Source organism: Dermochelys coriacea, chromosome 27 (genome assembly GCF_009764565.3).
Source record: "Dermochelys coriacea isolate rDerCor1 chromosome 27, rDerCor1.pri.v4, whole genome shotgun sequence".
Taxonomy (NCBI): Eukaryota; Metazoa; Chordata; order Testudines; family Dermochelyidae; genus Dermochelys; species Dermochelys coriacea.
In genome coordinates, this window is record NC_050094.1 from 7,579,894 (window position 1) to 7,599,024 (window position 19,131).

At 51.7% G+C, this 19,131-nt stretch overlaps 1 protein-coding gene across 4 annotated transcripts; it reads left to right on the forward strand.

Annotated features, from left to right (window-relative positions):
• Positions 1-7,148: 7,148 nt before the first annotated feature.
• LOC119849130 (E3 ubiquitin-protein ligase RNF113A-like) lies at positions 7,149-18,131 on the forward strand. 4 transcript variants are annotated; one of them, XM_038385858.2, is made up of 10 exons: positions 7,162-7,426; positions 7,987-8,063; positions 9,441-9,545; positions 12,362-12,469; positions 13,278-13,387; positions 13,623-13,729; positions 14,669-14,758; positions 15,916-16,009; positions 16,997-17,103; positions 17,980-18,131. In XM_038385858.2, exons 1-10 carry the CDS (start codon positions 7,327-7,329, stop codon positions 18,051-18,053), a joined length of 972 nt encoding a protein of 323 aa, XP_038241786.1. In that variant the 5' UTR covers positions 7,162-7,326; the 3' UTR covers positions 18,054-18,131. The 4 variants fall into 4 exon arrangements, 3 of the variants coding, with proteins under 3 accessions (XP_043359303.1, XP_038241786.1, XP_043359302.1); XR_006277256.1 differs by lacking the exon at positions 17,980-18,131 and having other exon boundaries at positions 7,157-7,426; positions 15,916-16,312; positions 16,855-17,103; XM_043503367.1 differs by lacking the exon at positions 7,162-7,426 and having other exon boundaries at positions 9,222-9,545.
• Positions 18,132-19,131: the final 1,000 nt, after the last annotated feature.

A 19,131-nucleotide genomic window follows, 5' to 3' on the forward strand; every position in this document is an offset into this window, starting at 1 on the left:
CCCATCTGGGTAGTGAGAAGTAAGAACAGAGCTGGAGATGCCTCATTATGTCGTGAATGCTGCCACGAAAGAGAAGATATCCGAGTGTGAAATCTACAATGAACACAGGAAACACCATGGAAAAGAACCACTGAAAGCACGTGAGATTCCTTGTTGCCCCTGGTCCAAATCTGGTGCAGATCTATTGGAAAAAAATGGGAAAGATACTCTTTAGGTCTCTTACTAGTGACTACTATGCCTTTTTTTTTTTAAATGCAACTGAGTTGTTGCAAATCAGACTGAGTAGCAATGTACCATTTGCTCATCAGGGGATTCTAGATAAGTTCATACCAGAAAATGCCCCACACTTCCCAAATGACTCAATTCAGCAATTCCCTTGGCTAGATCAGTTCAGGTACAGCCTCACTACACAGCCAGATGAGTTGGTGGGAAAGTCAACACAAATAGCAAAGGCTGGGGGCTGAAATCCTGGTCTCATTGACGCCAATGGTAACACTCCTGTTGACTTTAGTGGAACCAGGATTTCATCCTTGAATACGCCCCCCACCCAACCCTAGTGGATTCGAGGCATCTCTCTTTAGCATTGTTCAAATATCACAACACTCCCCATGATGTTTTATTGGTATCAAAATTTCAGAAACTCATGGCCAGAAGGACAAAACCCTTACTACCAACATCTAATATGCTTCTGGAGCAAAAGACAATCAGCCTGAAGTAGTTAGAAAAGAAACAAATACCAGGAAACTAGAACAGAAGAAATACAACAACGCCAAGCGGAGTAAGTGAGAGAGAAGGCTGGATTTCAAATAGAAATTGTCTAGCAAGTGGCAAAGGTCACAGCTATAGCAGCCACCCACACCAAGGTGAAGTCAGACCCACTGCTGAGGGAGTCCCCTGCAGGAGGAATAGAAAACACCGAAACAAAACTCTATCCATGGTACTTCTCTGAACCCTGTGACCCTGCTACCCAGGCACCTCACAATCTTTAATATACGGATCCCCATCACAACCGTGAGGCAAGGCAGTGCTGCTATCCCATGGTACAGATGGGGAAATGAGGCACAGAGAGTAGGTCTGCACTGCATTGTTAACCTGGGTCTGTGGGACCGGGGCTTGTGGACTCGGTGTTTCCGAGCCCAGGCTTGAGCATCCGCACTGCATTGTCAACCCGGGTCTCCCACATTGCACTACACAGACCTTCTGACTCGGGTCTGCAGCTTGACCTGCACCAACACTGCAAAATGACTGGGCTTGGATGTGCATCCTAGGGCCCATCCCCTGATGGGTCCGAGGACCAGGTCCAAAAGGCTTGCTGACCAAAGTTAGAAAGTGTTGTGTGTGGATGGTAGGGAGGATTGGGGTCAAACCTGAGTCTGAGCCTTGGTTTACAAATGCAGTGAGTCATACGCAAGGTCACACAGAGAGTCTATGGTTCTTGAGGACATCCAGAATGCAAGCAACTTTGCTTAGGTGCTTAGAGAGGAAGCATATCTCCCACGCACACACCAGCATCGAAAAACAGCCAAAGCAGCAAACCCAGTCTCCAGGGCATGGCCCCACCTCAGGGTGAGAACTGAGCGCAGCAGAAGGAACTGTTCTGAAAAGAAAGAAGCAGCTGTTTGATCAGAAAGCCTCTGAGAGCCGTTCCTGACAGACACCCAATACAAGGCAGACTAAGGAAGTTCCAGAGCTGCCCTGAACCTTGTGTCATTGTTTGCACCAGTGTGAGAGTGTAAATTGTTACCCTTCTGTAGCATTTTGGGCTCCCATTGCGCTGTATAAGTGATGACAAAAGGTGCAGGGCAATGAAGAATCAGGCCCCTTGGCTTCGGTACAGGAGGGCTCTGTACAGGAGACGTGTGTGTATTTGGGTGTGTTTTACTACTTGGCCAGGTCAATTTGTGGGCAGTGGTTTAGGTTTTGTGTTAGGAAGCTGGAAGCATAGCCACCGGCGTGAGTCATACCACAGCCATGTGCTAGGGGTGTCCATTTTTTCACCCTGAGCCATCCTACATGACTGAGACATGGAAACCAATTAATAAATAAAAATACCAGGCTCTTACACAGCATGTTTCATCAATTGATCTCAAAGCACTTTACAAAAGAGGCCAGTATCATTAGCGCCGTTTTACAGATGCACAGAGAGGGGAAGGGACTTGCCCAAAGCCCCCTGGCAGGCCAGTGGCAGAGCCAGGACTAGAACCCAGATCTCCTGTGTTACACTGTGGCCCCAAAAGGCCAGGAGCATTCTAGACAACGGGACCCTCCTCAGCTCATTAATCTGATCTCCGGGTGCTGGCTGTTCTCAGGCTGAGTGAATGAATGCACAAAGGGCAGCGTGGGTCCGCATTTATATCATCTGTGTGGGAAGGACCTTAGCTAGAAAGCGTAGCAGCCCACCCCCATGCTCTGCTCCACATCCCTCTATGCCAGGACACCCTTCCTTTTCCACTGTTAAAGGAGTCGGGGGGGTGCTCCAGGGAGACATGTTGTGGGGGGCTCACTCAGGTCTCTGACAGCAGGGTGGGGTTGCAAGTCAGAATTGAAGTGGGGGCAGGGAGGATTGGGGGAAGGACCACAATAGCAGAGGAAAGGCTCCAAATCAGGAAATTAGGTGCCTCGGCAGGAATTGGGGTGAAGGAGCCTTAGCTACCCAGCTAAAATAAAAGGGATTGAGTAGCCCTGCTGCATGTACAATAAAAGGCATTCAGCATCTCCTCCCCTGTTACACAGGGCATCCTCGAGTGCTTGGTAACCTGGCCTTTTTTCCCTTCACGGGGATCCCAGGCTGGATTCTCGTGCCCCATGGCAATTCGTGGTTCCTGCCCTCCTCTCGCAGCCCCAGCAAGGCTCATTCTTCCATCTCAGCCTCCACCGCACCCAACAAAGCTCCAGAATGATGCTCTATTACTTGTTGCTATGGTGACGAGCAAGGCGCCAGCGCTGGTGCATGCTCAACAGCAGAGCTGGGAGGACCGGGGGGGGGGGGAGCGTGTGTAAATCCCACATTCACCTGCACACACTTCTGCCTTCCTGATACTGTCCGGCCCCAGCATCTTCCCCTCCCCAGCAGGACGGACACCATAAACATCCATGCGATGGGACTGGTGCTGGTCAGACAACTCTCCACCCTGGCCAGAGCCAGCTCCCACCCGGGCCAGAGCCAGCTTTCTGCTGTGTTGTGGCTTCCAGGAGAGACAGAGAACACGGAACAGAGCCAGGACTCCTGGGTTCTATTCCTGGCTCTGCCACTGACTCATTGGTGTGACCCTGTCACATCTCTCTGTGCCTCAGTTTCTCCAGCAGAAAAACGGGAGTAGAACATAAAGGTCAATGAATGTTCATAAGATCCTTGGGTGCAGAGGGTTAATACAGTTTGGATAGGCCTGGGTTTGATGGTGCTTACACTCTCGTCACTGTTATTGGCCAACAAGCATCCTGATCTCTACTCAAGCTGGTCCAACCACAGGGGAGGAGGGAACAAGGTAACCCAGGGGATGCGTTCTTCACTTTTGCTCCTTTGTACCAGTTTGTCCTGTGATTGTCTCCTCCCCTTCCCCCTATCTGCTCGCCCCTGTGGTCATATTGGGGAAATCAAGCAGGCTTGGAGCCGCCACAGTTCCACCCAGAGGTCAGAGAGAGATTTCATCAGGTCAACAGGTGTGTATGTAAACGGGGGGGGGGGTGGAGGAGGGAGATTTGGATTGTGTTTCTCCTCTTTTTATTGTGGCCCCTTCAGAAGCTGGCTGCTGGTGGTGGTGCGAGCTTTCGAGGGGGTCATACAGCTTCCAAGCAGAAATTACCAGCCCCTGGGCCACTCGTTTTCATGTGCCCTCCTTTTCCCTGAGAGTTTGTGTTGGCATATTTATTTGCATGAATTTGTGCCATTTAGTTTGTTGTGCTTGGGGGGGGTGTGTGCGGGTGTGCATATACACGCAAGACTGAGAGAATCCGTAGCCCTGCCGTTTGCTTTCCCCAGCCCCACTGAGGAAGCCAGAGCTCAGGCAGGCTGCCAGCAGTAGGTACAACTCTCCTGGGAACAGCCATTCTTAGAGGTTGCTCTTGCGAGCCCCGTCCTTCAGACCCTCACTGAGACAATACTCACCCCCCACTCCCAGGCCAGGAGTGCCACAAACCAGCGCATCTGAGCACATTATCTGGCTTTGTTGCTAGTGGGGATGAAATTACGGAACACGGACCTGCTTGATGATTACAGGAGGACAATAAAAGGAAGAACCAGGGAGCGACAGATGGTCCCAGGCAGCCCATTGTTTGATCAGAAACCTGCTCAATCCCTAAATAGCTAAAGCCCGTAACATCAGTTAGATGGAACACGCTGCGCTTTCTGAACAGCGACAAGGCCAGATTCATACACATTTTATTACATCAAAACAAGGCCAGGAGGAAAGGATTCAGTCTTGTTAAAAGAGAGGGGACTGAGGCCAAGCCTCAGTGGGGAACCGAACTGAGTTTTCTAAAGAACCAAGTGTAAATCTGTCTGAGAACAAAATGGAAAAGGATTCTGGGGTTCCTACAGAGACATGATAGATGAGGTGATATCTTTTATTGGTCCAACCTCTGTGGGAGAAAGAGACAAGCTTTCAGACTACACAGAGCTGTTCTTCAGGTCTGGGAAAGATACTCAAAGTGTCACAGCTAAATACAAAATGGAACAGTTTGGCATAAGTAGTTAACACATATTGTAAGAGACCATGCAAGATTCCTCTCTGTTTTATATTAGTCCATCAACAGAGGTTACTCCAGAGGATGCCTGCATAACTGACATTAGAATCTAGCCCTTTTTATAGTCCTTAGCGGGCATGATCCACAACACAACATCAGAAAAGTTCAGGAGGGTTCTGCTCAGATATTACAGTGGTGGGACCGTATAAGTACCAGAGAGGGAGAAGTGAGGTGCATCGGCTGAACTGAGTAAAAGCTCATGACTGGAGTATCCGGGTATGCTGTAGATCAGAATGAGATGCCTGGCAGAGGCCTTGGGGCTGGAATAGCAATGGATACTGCAGATAAGAACTATGTGCCTTGGCAGAGCTGTGGTGGCTCTGGACTAGAATAACAGAGATCATTGCAGACCAGGATTGAGGTGCATTGGCAGAGCTGTATTTGACGGCTGTTTACAGAGCACCTGACCACACAATGTCAAGTGAGTGTTTCCAATCTCTCTCATACTGGGCACTAATATACCTTAAAACTGGGCATCACCTCTAGAAATGAGAATCAACACCTCTAGAAATGAGCTTCTGTCCTTTCTGCTGCCAACAGGACGGCTGGTACAATTCGGACACCTGTCCATGTAACCCACACACCTTCTGGGTGTGGTGTTCTGTCCCATCTAGTGGCACCAAGACCACTTAGAGAGCAATTAATGAGGCTGCTCTACAGCCTTAGCTAACAGCCGGTTGGCTTTTAGCTCATGTGGTAGAGGCTCATGCACTAAGCTCCAGAGGTCCCCGGTTTGATCCCGCACACCAAAGACTGGGGTCTGTCAGTGTTACATCTGCTCTTAGCAGAATGCACCAATTTATTTCACACAGGACACCAAAGAAGAGAAAGACTTTTGGTTACTTCTAGGTAACACAGATAGCATGTGTGAAAAATCCGGACGTGGGGGAGTAATTAGGGTGGGTAATAGGATCCTATATAAGACAAAGCCCATAATATCGGGATGGACCTGATAATATCAGGCTATCACCTTAGTTACTCCTGACCCAGAGACAAAGGAACTATAACCCACCCCTCTCCCAATACTTTGAGCCATCCAGGATCATCAATAAATCCTCTACCAAAGACACTAAATCCTCTATACTTGAGAATGGCACCCCATGCTGCCAGCCACACTCTTGCTTGAGCAACTCAAGAACAGGAACCAAGTGATTTGCATTGTTGAGGCTTTCCATTCACAGGAAGTGAGGCAATGCACAGAGAAGAGAGGGTGGTGGAGATGAGACACAGGTGCAAGGAGGAGGAATTAACCTCTCAGATGCTGCAGGCATCGTGATACACATGCCTCCTCGCATGCATTTGGCAGGCTGGAAAACAGCAGTGTTCTTAATATTCAGAAACAGCTGCTACTGACTCTGTGTAGCCTATAATAATCCCTTCTTTTAGCACCTTTCATCCAGGGACCGCAAAGAGCTTTACCAACCCAGACACCGAGATGGGAACGCAGGCACCTGGAGGCTGGGATGTGGCAGCTGTCTCACAGGGCGCAGCAGCTGGGAATTGGCCTGCTGTACTGTACCTACAGGGGGGCGGGATGTAATAGCCAGAGGTGGCATTTGGCCAGGACAGCCCGGCTAACACCCAGCACTGTACCTAGAAGCGCCAGGGGATCTTTCGTGGCCCCAAGTGGCTTTCCCTCATTCAGAAGAGAGCGGCCCTGGAACCATGGAGGTGCTTTGCCTTCAGCGGGAAGGAGGCCACCTCCTCATGGCACACATGGCTTGCACCAGCCACTCTCACCTGCGGAGGTGGGATGGGGGGGGCATTTCCCAGCCTGGCCCCTTGGGCTAGGCTCATTAACGCCCCCAGGAGCCACAAACTGAATTAGAGCCTCCACGGGGGGCTGCGCCAGACCCACCCGGTGCTGGGTGGGGAACCTGCCCCCTCCGGGGCAGCCCCTGGGAGGTGAAAGTCCCTCCCCCAGGGCCCCAGCTTCCCCCTCCCCTTCCCTCCCCGGGGAGCTCCTGCCCCCCGGGGCCCCAGCTTCCCCCTTCCCTCCCCGGGGAGCTCCTGCCCCCCGGGGCCCCAGCTTCCCCCTCCCCTCCCTGGGAGCTCCTGCCCCCCGGGGCCCCAGCTTCCCCCTCCCCTCCCTGGGAGCTCCTGCCCCCCGGGGCCCCAGCTTCCCCCTCCCCTCCCTGGGAGCTCCTGCCCCCCGGGGCCCCAGCTTCCCCCTCCCCTCCCCCGGGGCCCCAGCTTCCCCCTCCCCTTCCCTCCCCGGGGAGCTCCTGCCCCCCGGGGCCCCAGCTTCCCCCTCCCCTCCCTGGGGAGCTCCTGCCCCCCGGGGCCCCAGCTTCCCCCTCCCCTCCCTGGGGAGCTCCTGCCCCCCGGGGCCCCAGCTTCCCCCTCCCCTCCCTGGGGAGCTTCTTGCTCCTTGCACCTGCTCCCCCCTCCCTGCGGGCACTGCTCCGCTCCCGAACAAGGCGAGCGGGCGGTGGAGGTTGCGGTTGCTCCTCCCCGCCGCTAGGGGGCACCGTGCGGCGCTGCTGCCGGCCGCTCCCTTTCCTCCAGCCCGGCCAATCTCGTTGGCGCCGGTGGGTCCCTCTCTCCGCGGCCCGGCCTGGCCCGTCTCGTTGACGGCGGAAGATGGCGGAGGAGACCCCAGTCTGCAGCTTCCTGTTCAAGAAGCGGGGCCCGGCGGCCGGCAGGGGGCGGCGCAAACGCCCGGGCGGCGACCAGGAGCAGGGTGAGGCTGGGGGAGGGGCCGAGCCCCGCTCCGGACCGTGCCATTGTTCGGGGGGAGGGGAGGAGTGTGTGTTTCGGAGCCATTATCACGGAGGGATTCCGGGCCATACCATTTGTACCGCGGGGGTGGGCGCTGGGCTGGCCCATTATCTTCGGGGAGGGTTTCTGGGCAGGCCCAATGAGACGGGAGGAGGGGGTGTCCCGCTATCAGTGGGAAGCATTTCTGGACTGTCCCATTGTCACTGGGGGATGGTTCTGGGTTGCCCGAATATTAGGGGGGGAGGGGTCTGGACCGTGCCACTCTCCTGGCAGGTGGGGGAGCCCAGACAGAATAGATGGGCCTGGGGGGGGGGGCGCACTGTGCTGGGAGCTGAGCCAGCCTCGCCCCGAGAAGGGGCCGGATCCCCCTGCAGCCTGGTGCCCAGCCCCCATGCAGGCTGTGTGGCCCCCAAGAGCCCAGGGCCTGGCATGTGGGGAGCGCTCCTTGGGGGGAGGGAATGGGCCGAAGACCTGGCCTGGCTTCTCCTGCTCCTCCAGCTGATGGCCTCTTTTGCTCTGCAGGGAGCAGCAGCGATGAGGGGAGCACGGTGGTCAGGAAGGAGAGGCGGCGGGAAACCCACAACCCCATGATCCAGAAGGTGACGGAGCCCATCGCAGAGAGGCCCAGCTCCACGCATTGTATAGTCGCGGCATCCCACTCCATGTGTAACAGGCCTCCCCGTGGAGCGCGAGGCGGGATGGGTTCCCACGCTCGGGCCCAGGAAGTCCTTGAGGGAGATCCGCAGAAGGCGCTGCCCACCAGCACCACGAGACTGCCCGCCAGCATCCTCGCCTAGCCATGGCGGTGCCATACGCTCCTCTGGAGTGGATCCAGCCAGTTTATAAGATTTATCTGGGCCCATGACAGATTCAGATTATGCAGAATTCAGATTTTCACTTAAAAACAAAAAACAAACCACCACCCTATGTTTTGGGGCCCTTCTGGTTGTGGGAAAATCTTTTCAAATGTGACCAGACAGTAACTCGTGCAGAATTGTCTTTCGGGCTCTGCAGGCATCCTCGGCCAATGCCCCACTGCGAGAGAGGTGAACTTTCCATCTCCTCTCAAGGGCATAATATCTCTTAAAGCCTAATGAGGACACCTAAATGACCCGATTTTACAAATCTAGCTGTGCAAATGCACAGGTTGGGTAAATGTGTATGAAAATGACCAACAAAGAGCAGTAACTGGGAGATCTAAAAGTGCCCCATGTGACTTTTACCCAGAGTGATGCAGTATGCCACAGTAACTTTAGTAACTGAAAATTTAGGCCAGGACTACACCAGTAGTGCTTTGCCCATATAACTGTACTGGTATACTATACCAGCAAAGAGCTTCTAGTTATTTGCAGCTTATATCAACACAGCTCTCTCTTTTACCAGTATAGCTTATTTCACCCCCACCCCACTCCAACTGAAAAAAAATTATACCAGCACCAATGCAGTTTGGCCTGAATAGCGGCATCTACACTAGGGCTTCTGCCGGCACTGCTATAAGGGTCAGGGATCACACCCTTGATTGACAGAAGCATGTTGGCAGAAGTCTGTAATGTAGATATAGCTTTCATTATTGTGTATGGGTGCTATGGCTCCCTTGATCTTTTCACAGACCTCCTATTGTTACCCATTGGAGATGCACTGTAGATTGAGGGAAATGAGTGGTTCTAACATTGCAGGCCCACAGATCCAAATTAAACCTATCACTTGGTTCTCTTAACACAAGAATTTAACTTTGTGGTGCCCCTCTCTTGGTCTAGGAGAACCAAAGGTGTTTTGCTCCGCCTTCCTTCCAGCCCAGAGGTGGCTGCATTAAACCAGTGCTGTGTCTATATGGGCCCTGATTTCGACAACTCCACTGGTTTGCCTTCCTGGGCTGCAGCACTATCTCTGGCCAACATGTGATGGGGAACGTGTCCGGGTGTTGCTGGTGGTGGATCTTTCTCAGTTCTTCAGATATTTGCCCTCCCATCTTTCAGACCAGGAAAAGTGGTAAAGAGAAGACCTCGTATGGGGCAAGCAGCAGTGATGATGAGGGGAAGTCGCAAGGAATCGGGGTCGCTTACAAATCAACGAGATCGGCGGTAAGCACAGTGGAGCACATGGCTTTGAAAGGGGCCAGAAGGGACAATTAGATCACTTAGTCTGCATAACAGAGGCCAGAGAGTGTGTTTGGTTGGTTTTATGATTGGCCCCAGGATCAGGTTTTGTTTTTGAAACTCTATTTAGTGTCCATCTGGTGCTTTTCTCTCTCTCTCTAACGTCTATCTTATCTGGTCCCCATCACCATAGTATTTGAGTGCCTCCCAGTCTTTAATGGATCTATCCTTACAACACTCCCATGAGGAAAAGCAGTGCTATTATCCCCATTGTACAGATGGGGAGCTGAGGCACAAGGTGGCTAAGTGACTTGCCCAGGGTCACACAGGAAGTCTGTGGTGGAGCAGGGAATTGAACCCAGATCTTCATTGTCCTAGGCTAACACCCCAACCACTGGAGCAAGGAACTCAAAGAACTTTATAAGAGGGTCAGTAACTTTATCCCCATTCTGCTGATCGGGAAAGTGAGGAACAGAGAGGAGAAATAACTTTCCTAGGGTCACACAGCAAGTCAGTGGCAGAGTGGGAAACAGAACCCAGGAGTCCTGATGCTCAGTCCAATGCCCTAACCATGCAATTACAAAAAGAGATGTGTATGTGTCTACAAATCCTTATTGGTGTAGAAATTTTGACTGTCTTCCCAAATAAAGATCACTAAAGCCCTTTTTGCTAGTAACATAGACTTTTCTTTAGTATTGGAGATCCCAACAGCAAGGTTTAGTGCAGGAGAAGCAGCCATTGCCCTATCTAGTTTAACTGCCCTGAGCTGAACAAAAGCCTAAAAGGAACAGCCTCCTCGTATGGGAAATCAATTGGATCTAGTTTAATTAATCTGAGGAGGTGCTAGTAATGCAAACAGACTTTTTTAATGCTTGCCATGTTGTGGTAGCTGTGTTGGTCCCAGGATATTAGAGCGACAAGGAGGGTGAGGTAATTGGACCAGCTTCCATTGGTGAAAGTGACAGGCTTTCAAGCTACACGGAGCTCTTCTTCAAGGCAAGAAGTGGTACAGATCTTGGCTTTGACACACATTCCTGCTCACTTCCCTTCTCTGTGCCCCCATTTCCTCCTCTGTAAAACAGGGATAGTGCTGAGCTGCCTCCCACAGGGGTTGCAAGGATCTATTAGTTCATGTTTGTACAGTGCCTTGTGACGAGCTCAGGGCTGCGATTATTATTCACCACTTGGCTGTCAGGGAAAGGTCTGCGGCTGTCAGTTTCACACCCCCCAGCAGAAAGTGGGAGGAGCTAGAGAAGAATGTGGCTTTATGTTCATCTGCAGGAAACTCCAGAGCTCAGTTTATTTGTAATCAGAGGCCGGGAAACTCCCCCCGGGATATAATTGTACTTAAGTCTCTGCACTGTGGGACTGTTGATGAAGGCCAGTATTAATAGAAATGTTTTCACGATATTAAAAAAACAGATGTATTAACTAAATTAAATGGTAAACCTCCCACAGCTGGGTTAGAAATCCAGACAACAGCCTTTGTAGGAAGCATGGTTTAGTGGTTAGGGCACTGAATTAAGAGACCTAGCTCTGCTATTCGTCCCCTTGCAAAATAGGGGTAAATGCTTCCCTATCTTCGGGAAAAAAATCCATGAATGAGTGCGAGGTGTGATAGAAGGACCGAGATGTTAAAGAAGCAGGAAGTGAAATGGGCTGTAAACACAAAGTGACACCAATCTGGTTAGGTTCATTGTCAAGGTACCAGAGTGAAGTGCAATAAGCAACCAACTGGTATCAGTGGAAAGTGACTGTCATAAGAACATAAGAATGGCCCTACTGGGTCAGACCAAGGATCCATCTAGCCCAGTATCCTGTCTTGCAGCTGTGGCCAATGCCAGATGCTCCAGAGGGAATGAACAGAACAGGTAATCATCAAGTGATCCATCCCCTGTCGCCAATTCCCAGCCTCTGGCAAACAGAGGCTAGGGACACCATTGATAGACCTATCTTCCATTAATTTATCTAGTTCTTTTTTGAACCCTGTTATGGTCTTGGCCTTCACAACATCCTCTGGCAAGGAGTTCCATTGGTTAACTGTGTATTGTGTGAAGAAATGCTTCCTTTTATTTGTTTTAAACCTGCTGCCTATTAATTTCATTTGGTGACCCCTAGTTCTTGTGTTATGAGAAGTAGTAAACAACATTTCCTTATCTACTTTCTCTACACCAGTCATGATTTTATAGACCTCAATCATATCTCCCCTCAGCCATCTCTTTTCCAAGCTGAAAAGTCCCAGTCTTATTAATCTCTCCTCATACGGCAGCCGTTCCAGACCCCTCATCATTTTTGTTGCTCTTTTCTGAACCATTTCCAGTTCCAATATATCTTTTTTGAGATGGGGCGACCACATCTGCACACAGTTTTCAAGATGTGGGCGTACCAGGGATTTATATAGAGGCAACATGATATTTTCTGTCCTATTATCTATCCCTTTCTTAATTATTCCCAGGATTCTGTTCGCTTTTTTAACTGCCGCTGCACATTGAGGGGGTGTTTTCAGAGAACTATTCACAATGACTCCAAGATCTCTTTCTTGAGTGGTACCAGCTAATTTAGACCCCATCATTGTATATGTATGGTTGGGATTATGTTTTCCAATGTGCATTACTTCGCATTTATCAACATTAAATTTCATCTGCTATTTTGTTGCTCAGTCACCCAGTTTTGAGAGAGTCCCCATTCCTTCAGCGCCGTGCATTTATCCTGTGCTCCTGACGGCAGGATCTGAGCAGCTTTCTGCACCGGGGGAGTCTTCTCTTGACTGTGAATGGGGAAATGTGCTTGTTGCATTTCAGAAACCTGTAGGTCCGGAGGACATGGGAGCGACGGCTGTGTATGAGCTGGACACTGAGAAGGAGAGAGATGCCCAGGCCATCTTTGAGCGCAGCCAGAAAATCCAGGAGGTCAGTCAGCCGTGACATGTAAAGCCAGAGCTCTGCGGAGGGAGATATGTTCGTCTGTTTAGTCATGCACTTTATCCTGTCTTCTCATTGTCTAGGGTTTGCTGGGGGCTGAGGGGCTGCTTCCCAGTTGAAGTGTGTGTGGGGTGGGGGTAAGAGGTTAGTAGGGGAGAAGGGCCCGGGTTCAAATCGACCTGCTTATTGCAAGCAGTCAGAAGCAGATTAGCCACAGGTACCTGGTCATTTACATGGGACCTGTGGTTGAGAGGTCTAAGCCTGGAACAAGGGATGCTGCAAATCAGGCCGAAGCAGCTTTGGCAGAACTGACTGGAATAACAGGGTTCTGCAGGTGTGCTGGCAGAGGGGTGTGTGAGAATGTGTTAGGGCTGAGATAGCAGTGGGGGCTGCAGGTCAGGAGTGAGGTGCACTGGCAGAGCTGGGTGTGGGGAGCCCAGGGCTGGGATAGCAGGGGGCTGCGGGTCAGGATTGAGGTGCATTGACAGAGCTGTGGTGGGCAGCCAGTCCTGTTCCACGCCTTTCTTCCAGGAGCACCAAATTCACCCACTGATTTTGAAAAATGGAAGTGGGGGGAAGCTTTATTTTCCCTAAGTTTGACAAGCCAAGTAAAAATCCCTTTCTGTGGTTACAATGGGCATCTCCTACCTTTCATGGCCATCCCTCGTGCTCTGAGAAGGGAATTGCGGGGGAGGATGGATAGCAGAGAAGGTTGGGGGCTGGTGGGGTTGGGAAGCAGATCTAGGAGACTGGAAAATGGAGCTCTCTTCCCTGTTTTCTTGCTCTCCCTATATAGGAGCTACGAGGGAAGGAGGATGATAAAATTTACCGGGGGATCAATAACTATCAAAAGTACGTGAAGCCCAAAGATACATCGATGGGGAACGCCTCCTCGGGAATGGTCAGGTAGGTGACCTGACTTTTTTAGATCGGGGAGCCATGGTGTCCGGGCAGCGTGTGGAGAAGCTTGCAGCATGGGCAGCAGAAATGTGTCTGTTCTGGCGACGGGGTGTCAGTCTCCAGTGTAGCAAGCAGGCCCCTTTCACCAATGCTACTCTTCTTTTGAAGAGCGATTCAAATCAGAACCTGACTGTCGGCATCTCACATGCACCCGTTCTAAGCATTCTTCCGCCCCTTTCAGGAAAGGCCCGATCCGAGCGCCGGAGCACCTGAGGGCCACCGTGCGATGGGACTATCAGCCCGACATCTGTAAAGACTACAAGGAAACGGGCTTCTGTGGCTTTGGAGGTGAATGGACCTTTCCCTTTCCGCAGCACCCCAATCCCATCCCGAGTTCCAAACTAACTAGCTGGCCCCTTTTTAAAAAGAACATCCAGGCAGGCACAAGTTCTTCAGACATTGTGCCAGACTCACAAAGTGGCGTCAACCCAGCCAAACGTTTGTAGAGGCAAACGGCAGCATTTAGATTGCTAATGACCTGAACTTGCAGTCCATGAGTAGAGGATGTCTACGGATCTAAGCAGGACGTTTCTGGAGGATGGCCACAGACTTCAGACAGCCTGTCTCTTTGTTTATATAGTGCCATAAATGCACAAGGCGCTGAGTCAAAGGCAATTGATTTCTATAACTTGAAGTACAGTAATCACTTGACAAGGTGGATCTTAGCTGGAGGATCTCAGCATGATTATAAGATTAAAAGTTGTGCTATAAAAAGATGATGAACCTGTCCATTCAGTGGGTATTATTGACAGGGGTGATGGAGCATGGGTGTGTGGTTACAGCTTTGGACTGGGACTCGGAGATCTAGAGTCTATTTCCAACTCTACCGCTGAGTGTCCCTCTGTAACCTTGGGCATGTCTCCCTCTGGCAGGGAAATAAGAGAAGGTGTGAGGGGATGTGCTCCGCCCATTCCTTAGTGTTTGTGTGTCCCATTTGTGGCCTTGTTCTGCCATGATGGGGTGAGGGTTACATGTTGGATGTGACGCTTCAGTGCTTGGGAGCCCCATTGATCAGATCAAGATGTAAACTGGGCTCTGTAGTCTCCATGAGCCACGCCCCTGCATTAAACAGGAGCGGGGGATTGCACGCTGATAAGTGGCACCTCTCTGGGGCAAAGCACAGTAGCCCCTGCAGTACAGCAGCCATTTATAAACCACTTGCAAAAGGCGGTAACTGAAGAGTGGTGGGAGGGAATGCTAACTCCTTATCTGTTTGTCCTGCTGCAGACAGTTGTAAGTTCCTCCATGACCGCTCTGACTATAAACACGGCTGGCAGATTGAACGGGAACTGGACGAAGGACGCTACGGAGTCAACGGTATAATAGCAGTCCTCTCCCTTCTGTCCCTCAATTCCATTCTAATGAGGTCTTGCAGCACTGGTATTTTAGAATGGGCTAGACTGAGGGCTCTCGGGTAAAGAAGAAGTGATCAGTGACTCCTTCCCTGTCTCAAATGACATGCTAAGTGGTGGGTCACACGTTTAAGTTAAAGATAAAAAGGATAGTTCTTCATTGCAGCGGGTCACAAAACTGTGGAACTCCCTGTTGCTGGATTGTGGAATCCAATCCTGCAGCTGGATCGCTATGTCCAACAATTGCTGCTGTTCTGAGAACTAAGAAAGGACTGAACAACTCTGCTGCTTCAGGATGATGGCTGGTCGCCACAGGGGCTGGAATGAATACCCCTTCCATGAGCAGCATTGCCCAGTGTGCCAGGTTCATCTCCCGGGGGATAGAGGCAGAGGATTTAGGCTTTCTTTGAAGTATCAGGTATGCCCTAGTGCCAGAGGCAGACTTTGGCCAAGAAGAATTAATGGCCTGATCCGCTATGATAAATCCTGTGCTTTCTGAAAACTTCACCCCAGGTAGTCTTGCCCCTAAATGGGTACTGATCTGCTGTGGCTCGTGGCCCAGGAGCGAGCTATCTCCTAGCTTGTGGGGTGGGGTTGGTGTGCCATCTCACTGCCTTTCAGCTGCACTCTGGCTGCTGCACTTTCACACGCATTTCCCCACGTGAAACAGTGCTATTACTTGCCGCTACGCCACGCAGATGGTGGCGGTTGCTGCGTCTCAAAGCCACGGGCTGGGTGGTGCTTCTGACCAGTGGCAGAAAATTCCATGTTATGTGTTCAGCTGTTGGGTTTGGAGCCGAGTGGTTCACTGGCAGCTAGTCTGGGAGGAACACTAGGAAAGCAGCCTCCTGGTGTCTGCTTATAGCAGTGAGTGGGCGAGGTGGAGGAACCTGCTCCTTGGGAGATGAGCAGCGAACATGTTCGCTCATTAGACCTAATTTTATCTCCTTACCACGCAAGCTACCGACATCCGAGACGCCTAGCTGCCAGAGCTGGGTTATTTCTGGCCAAGGACCAGGCCCACCTGCTGTGTGCTTCCGGCGCTGGGGCTCTGGCGGGCTGGCCAGGATGCCCCTTTATTACCGCCTGACTGTGGTTAATTGTTAGTTTTCTCTCCCGCAGACGAGGAAAACTATGAGGTGAGCAGCGATGATGAGGACCTGCCCTTCAAGTGTTTCATCTGCAGAAGCTCCTTCAAGAACCCTGTGATTACCAAGTAAGCAGCCAACTCTGGTGCTGGGATGGGGACACAGCGATCTGGTTTTTAGATCATTTACTGAGTCCATCCCTCACTCTCCGTGGCCAGTGTTATTACCCTCCTCAGGGTAACGCTGCATCTGGGCCTTTCAGTTTCTAGCTGCCTGGACCCTTCCCTGGCGTTTTTCCAGCACCTTCCCTCCAAGGCTCCCAAAATGCATTCATTGCCATTGTAAAGCACTTCCCATTGTAACAGCAGCTGTTTTATTCTGGCTTTCATCACCAGTCTTGAGATTTTTTTTTTCATCCCAATGCTTTACCGGTGCTTCATAAGCATCATTATCCCTACTGTATGCATGGGGAAACTGAGGCACAGGGCAGTGAAAGGACTTGCCCAAGGTCAAAGAGTGATTTGGTGGCAGAGCTGTAAATAGAATCCAAGCATTGTGATGGGCATCCCACCCTACCATCCCAGCAGTGGTGAGCTGGGAGATCTTTGTGCCTCGATTGGGAGCCTCTCCTCTGATTTGACAAGGTCCTGTTAGCATGTCCAGGGGTTTGGTCTCTGGAGCATCAGCCCGGCTTCCATGTAGGACTCCTGGATACGGTTCTCAGTCATGCTCCCTGGCCTGAGATCGCTGCAGAAGCAGCAAACCCAGTTCCTGGGAGCAGGGGCAGATCTCTTGGGTGTAGCACCTCGTGCCTTGCTCTCATGCGAGAGGGCTGCAGCTGTTCCTAAGGCTGTGGGACATTCCCTCTGCTGCATTTGTACTGTAACAACCCCTCAGCCAGGCCTTGCCATAATGCCCTTTGCAGGTGCAGGTGCTTGCTTTGCAGCAAGCTATGGGGCGGGGAGAATGCTAGCTGCTCAGTTCCCCCCGGGGTCCCAAGGGAGTGAGCAGTCAGCGCCCTCCTATCTCCAGGTGCCTCCCAGAGATGGTGCCTCCCCTGCAGCCACAGTCCTTTGTGGGAGACTTACCCTGGCCCCCTTGTTCCCTTCCGGCAGGTGCAGACACTACTTCTGCGAGAGCTGCGCCCTGGAGCACTACCGCAAATCCAAGCGCTGCTACGTGTGCGACCAGCAAACCAATGGTGTCTTCAACCCAGCCAAAGGTGCCTCACCCCTCCCGCCCTGCCCCCTTCTGGGATCACAGGCCTTTCTTTAATGCCAACGGGGGCGGATGTTAGTGCACTGAGTAGGGAGAGCCGTCTCCTTCTCTCCAGATGGCGTGGCGTGGCTTGGCTTAGCACAGGCTGGATCACTCCCCTTGCTAAACCGATCGGAAAAGACAGATGCCCTAGTGCGCTGGGTTAAAGCTCTGAGCTGGTCTCCAGCCTCCATCTCCTTGTAAGCACCAAGAGCTGCATGCTCTTCCCCAGCGAACAGCTGGCCAAGTGGAGCCAGACAGGGAGCTCAGCAACAGAGAGGGCCAGGAAGACCTTCTGATGGGCCGGATCCAGTTTTCCTCTTCTGCCTTGGGTGGGACGTGATGGGCAGGGGAGCAGCCTGACTGGACGCAGTAACCAAGAGCATCCAGAGGGTCAGTGCAGTACGTGCCTTTGGGTCACCTTGCGGCAGGAAGTGGTGGAACGTCCTAGAAATCATGTTTCCCTCTGTCTGCTGGGGACTACCCAGGAGCCATGAGGCGACTGCTCCCACCTCTAGCCCTGCCTGAGCGATCGCAGCTGTCTGCCCGAGCCTGCCTCTTGGAGGTCCCAGCCCCTCTCCCAGTTGGCCCTTCCCATGCCCGACACCTTGATAGCCCCTTCACTGTACTGGATCCTTGCCTGAGAGCAGAGCTGCAGTTCCAGGGCTCATTTCAACCCAGCTGCACCTCTCAACAGCCAAATCTACCTTCCATGGCTGCTGCTGGCCTGGTGAGGCCTTAGCTGGCACTGAGAGCTATTTATGGTTCTCTGGGGAGAAGCAGCCCTTGGGAAGCAAGGGCCTGTTCAGAGCCTCACCCCTGCTCCTCTTGTCTTTTGCAGAGTTAATGGCAAAGCTAGAAAAGCACAAGGGTGAGGAGTCGGATCCCTCAGAGCATGGAGATGAGCCACAGTAGCACAACTCTCTCCCCTGTTCTCCCTCCCACCCCCACCCCTCAGGGTTTGTAATTATCCCAATAAAAGTTTATAGAAAAGACCTGTCTACTTTGGATTTTGCTTCTAGGAGGCTGTCACAGGCAGGTTATTAGCTTGTTAACCCAACTACAAGGATCACTAGGACACCCCCTTGCGCTGAGCTGCCAGACTAGGTCCTTTAGCTGTCAGCGCCCCAATGGTCTCAAAGTGGGAGTCTAAGGTGAGGCAGGGTCTCTCAGCCAGGCTAATGCACAACACAGCCTCCAGTCAGCTGCTAGAGAAAATGTGCCAGCAAAGCCCTTGCTGTACTGCCAGGACTCAAGGGGCAACTTTCCTGTGCTAGAAGATGGTGGTGGGTGGGCTGAGAGCACACTGGGCTGCAGCATTCCCCCCCCCCGCCCCCCAATGGCTGTAGGACCACGGTGAGACTCTGTCACCTCCAGGCTGGAGCAAACTGCATTTTAAATCACACAATGAGTCGTCCTAGTGAGACCCACACTTTACAAGGAAGCCTTGATTTGCCCAGTGAGCATGAGAGACAGCTACGTTACTCGTGGTCTCTGCTCCCTGCCAAGCATGAACCCAGAGACGCTTTGCCCCAGCTGGTCCTAGTGAGGTTTATTTAAATGGTGATGCCGCTGGGGTGAGTGACAGCCCAGGAGCTAGAAGTTCTCGAGCTCTTTTAGAGCAGGGGGAGGAGGCTAAACAGGTCGAGTAGAGCAGACTGAAGGATGGGAAGAATTTCACAAATGTGAAGGTATTTCCAGTTCCCAGGGTTCAAAATGAAACTTTCAAAAATCTCAACCCCTTGAAATGTCAGATGTTCCCCCCTTTCTGGCATCACCGTGAAGGATGTCTAAAGGATTTTACTTTGTCCATTTCTCTTTCCCATCTTGCTTTTAAAAGAGGTGTTGGTCTCACATTTATTTATTCACCCTTCTCTGCTGTGTGTGTAGCATTGATTGTGCCTGTTAGCAACCATCCCTATGCTCGGTCATATCCTACAGCCTCTGGGCTTTGCCCTCGGTGTACCTGCCTTTAAATCCTCCACAGCAACCT

What these genes read in the sequence shown, in the direction of transcription:
- LOC119849130 (XM_038385858.2), top strand. Translation starts at nt 7,327, where the DNA reads ATGGCGGAGGAGACCCCAGTCTGCAGCTTCCTGTTCAAGAAGCGGGGC. An exon ending in GGGCTTCTGTGGCTTTGGAG is followed by an intron (nt 13,730 to 14,668) that starts GTGAATGGACCT and finishes GTCCTGCTGCAG; the next exon opens with ACAGTTGTAAGTTCCTCCAT. An exon ending in TGTCTTCAACCCAGCCAAAG is followed by an intron (nt 17,104 to 17,979) that starts GTGCCTCACCCC and finishes TGTCTTTTGCAG; the next exon opens with AGTTAATGGCAAAGCTAGAA.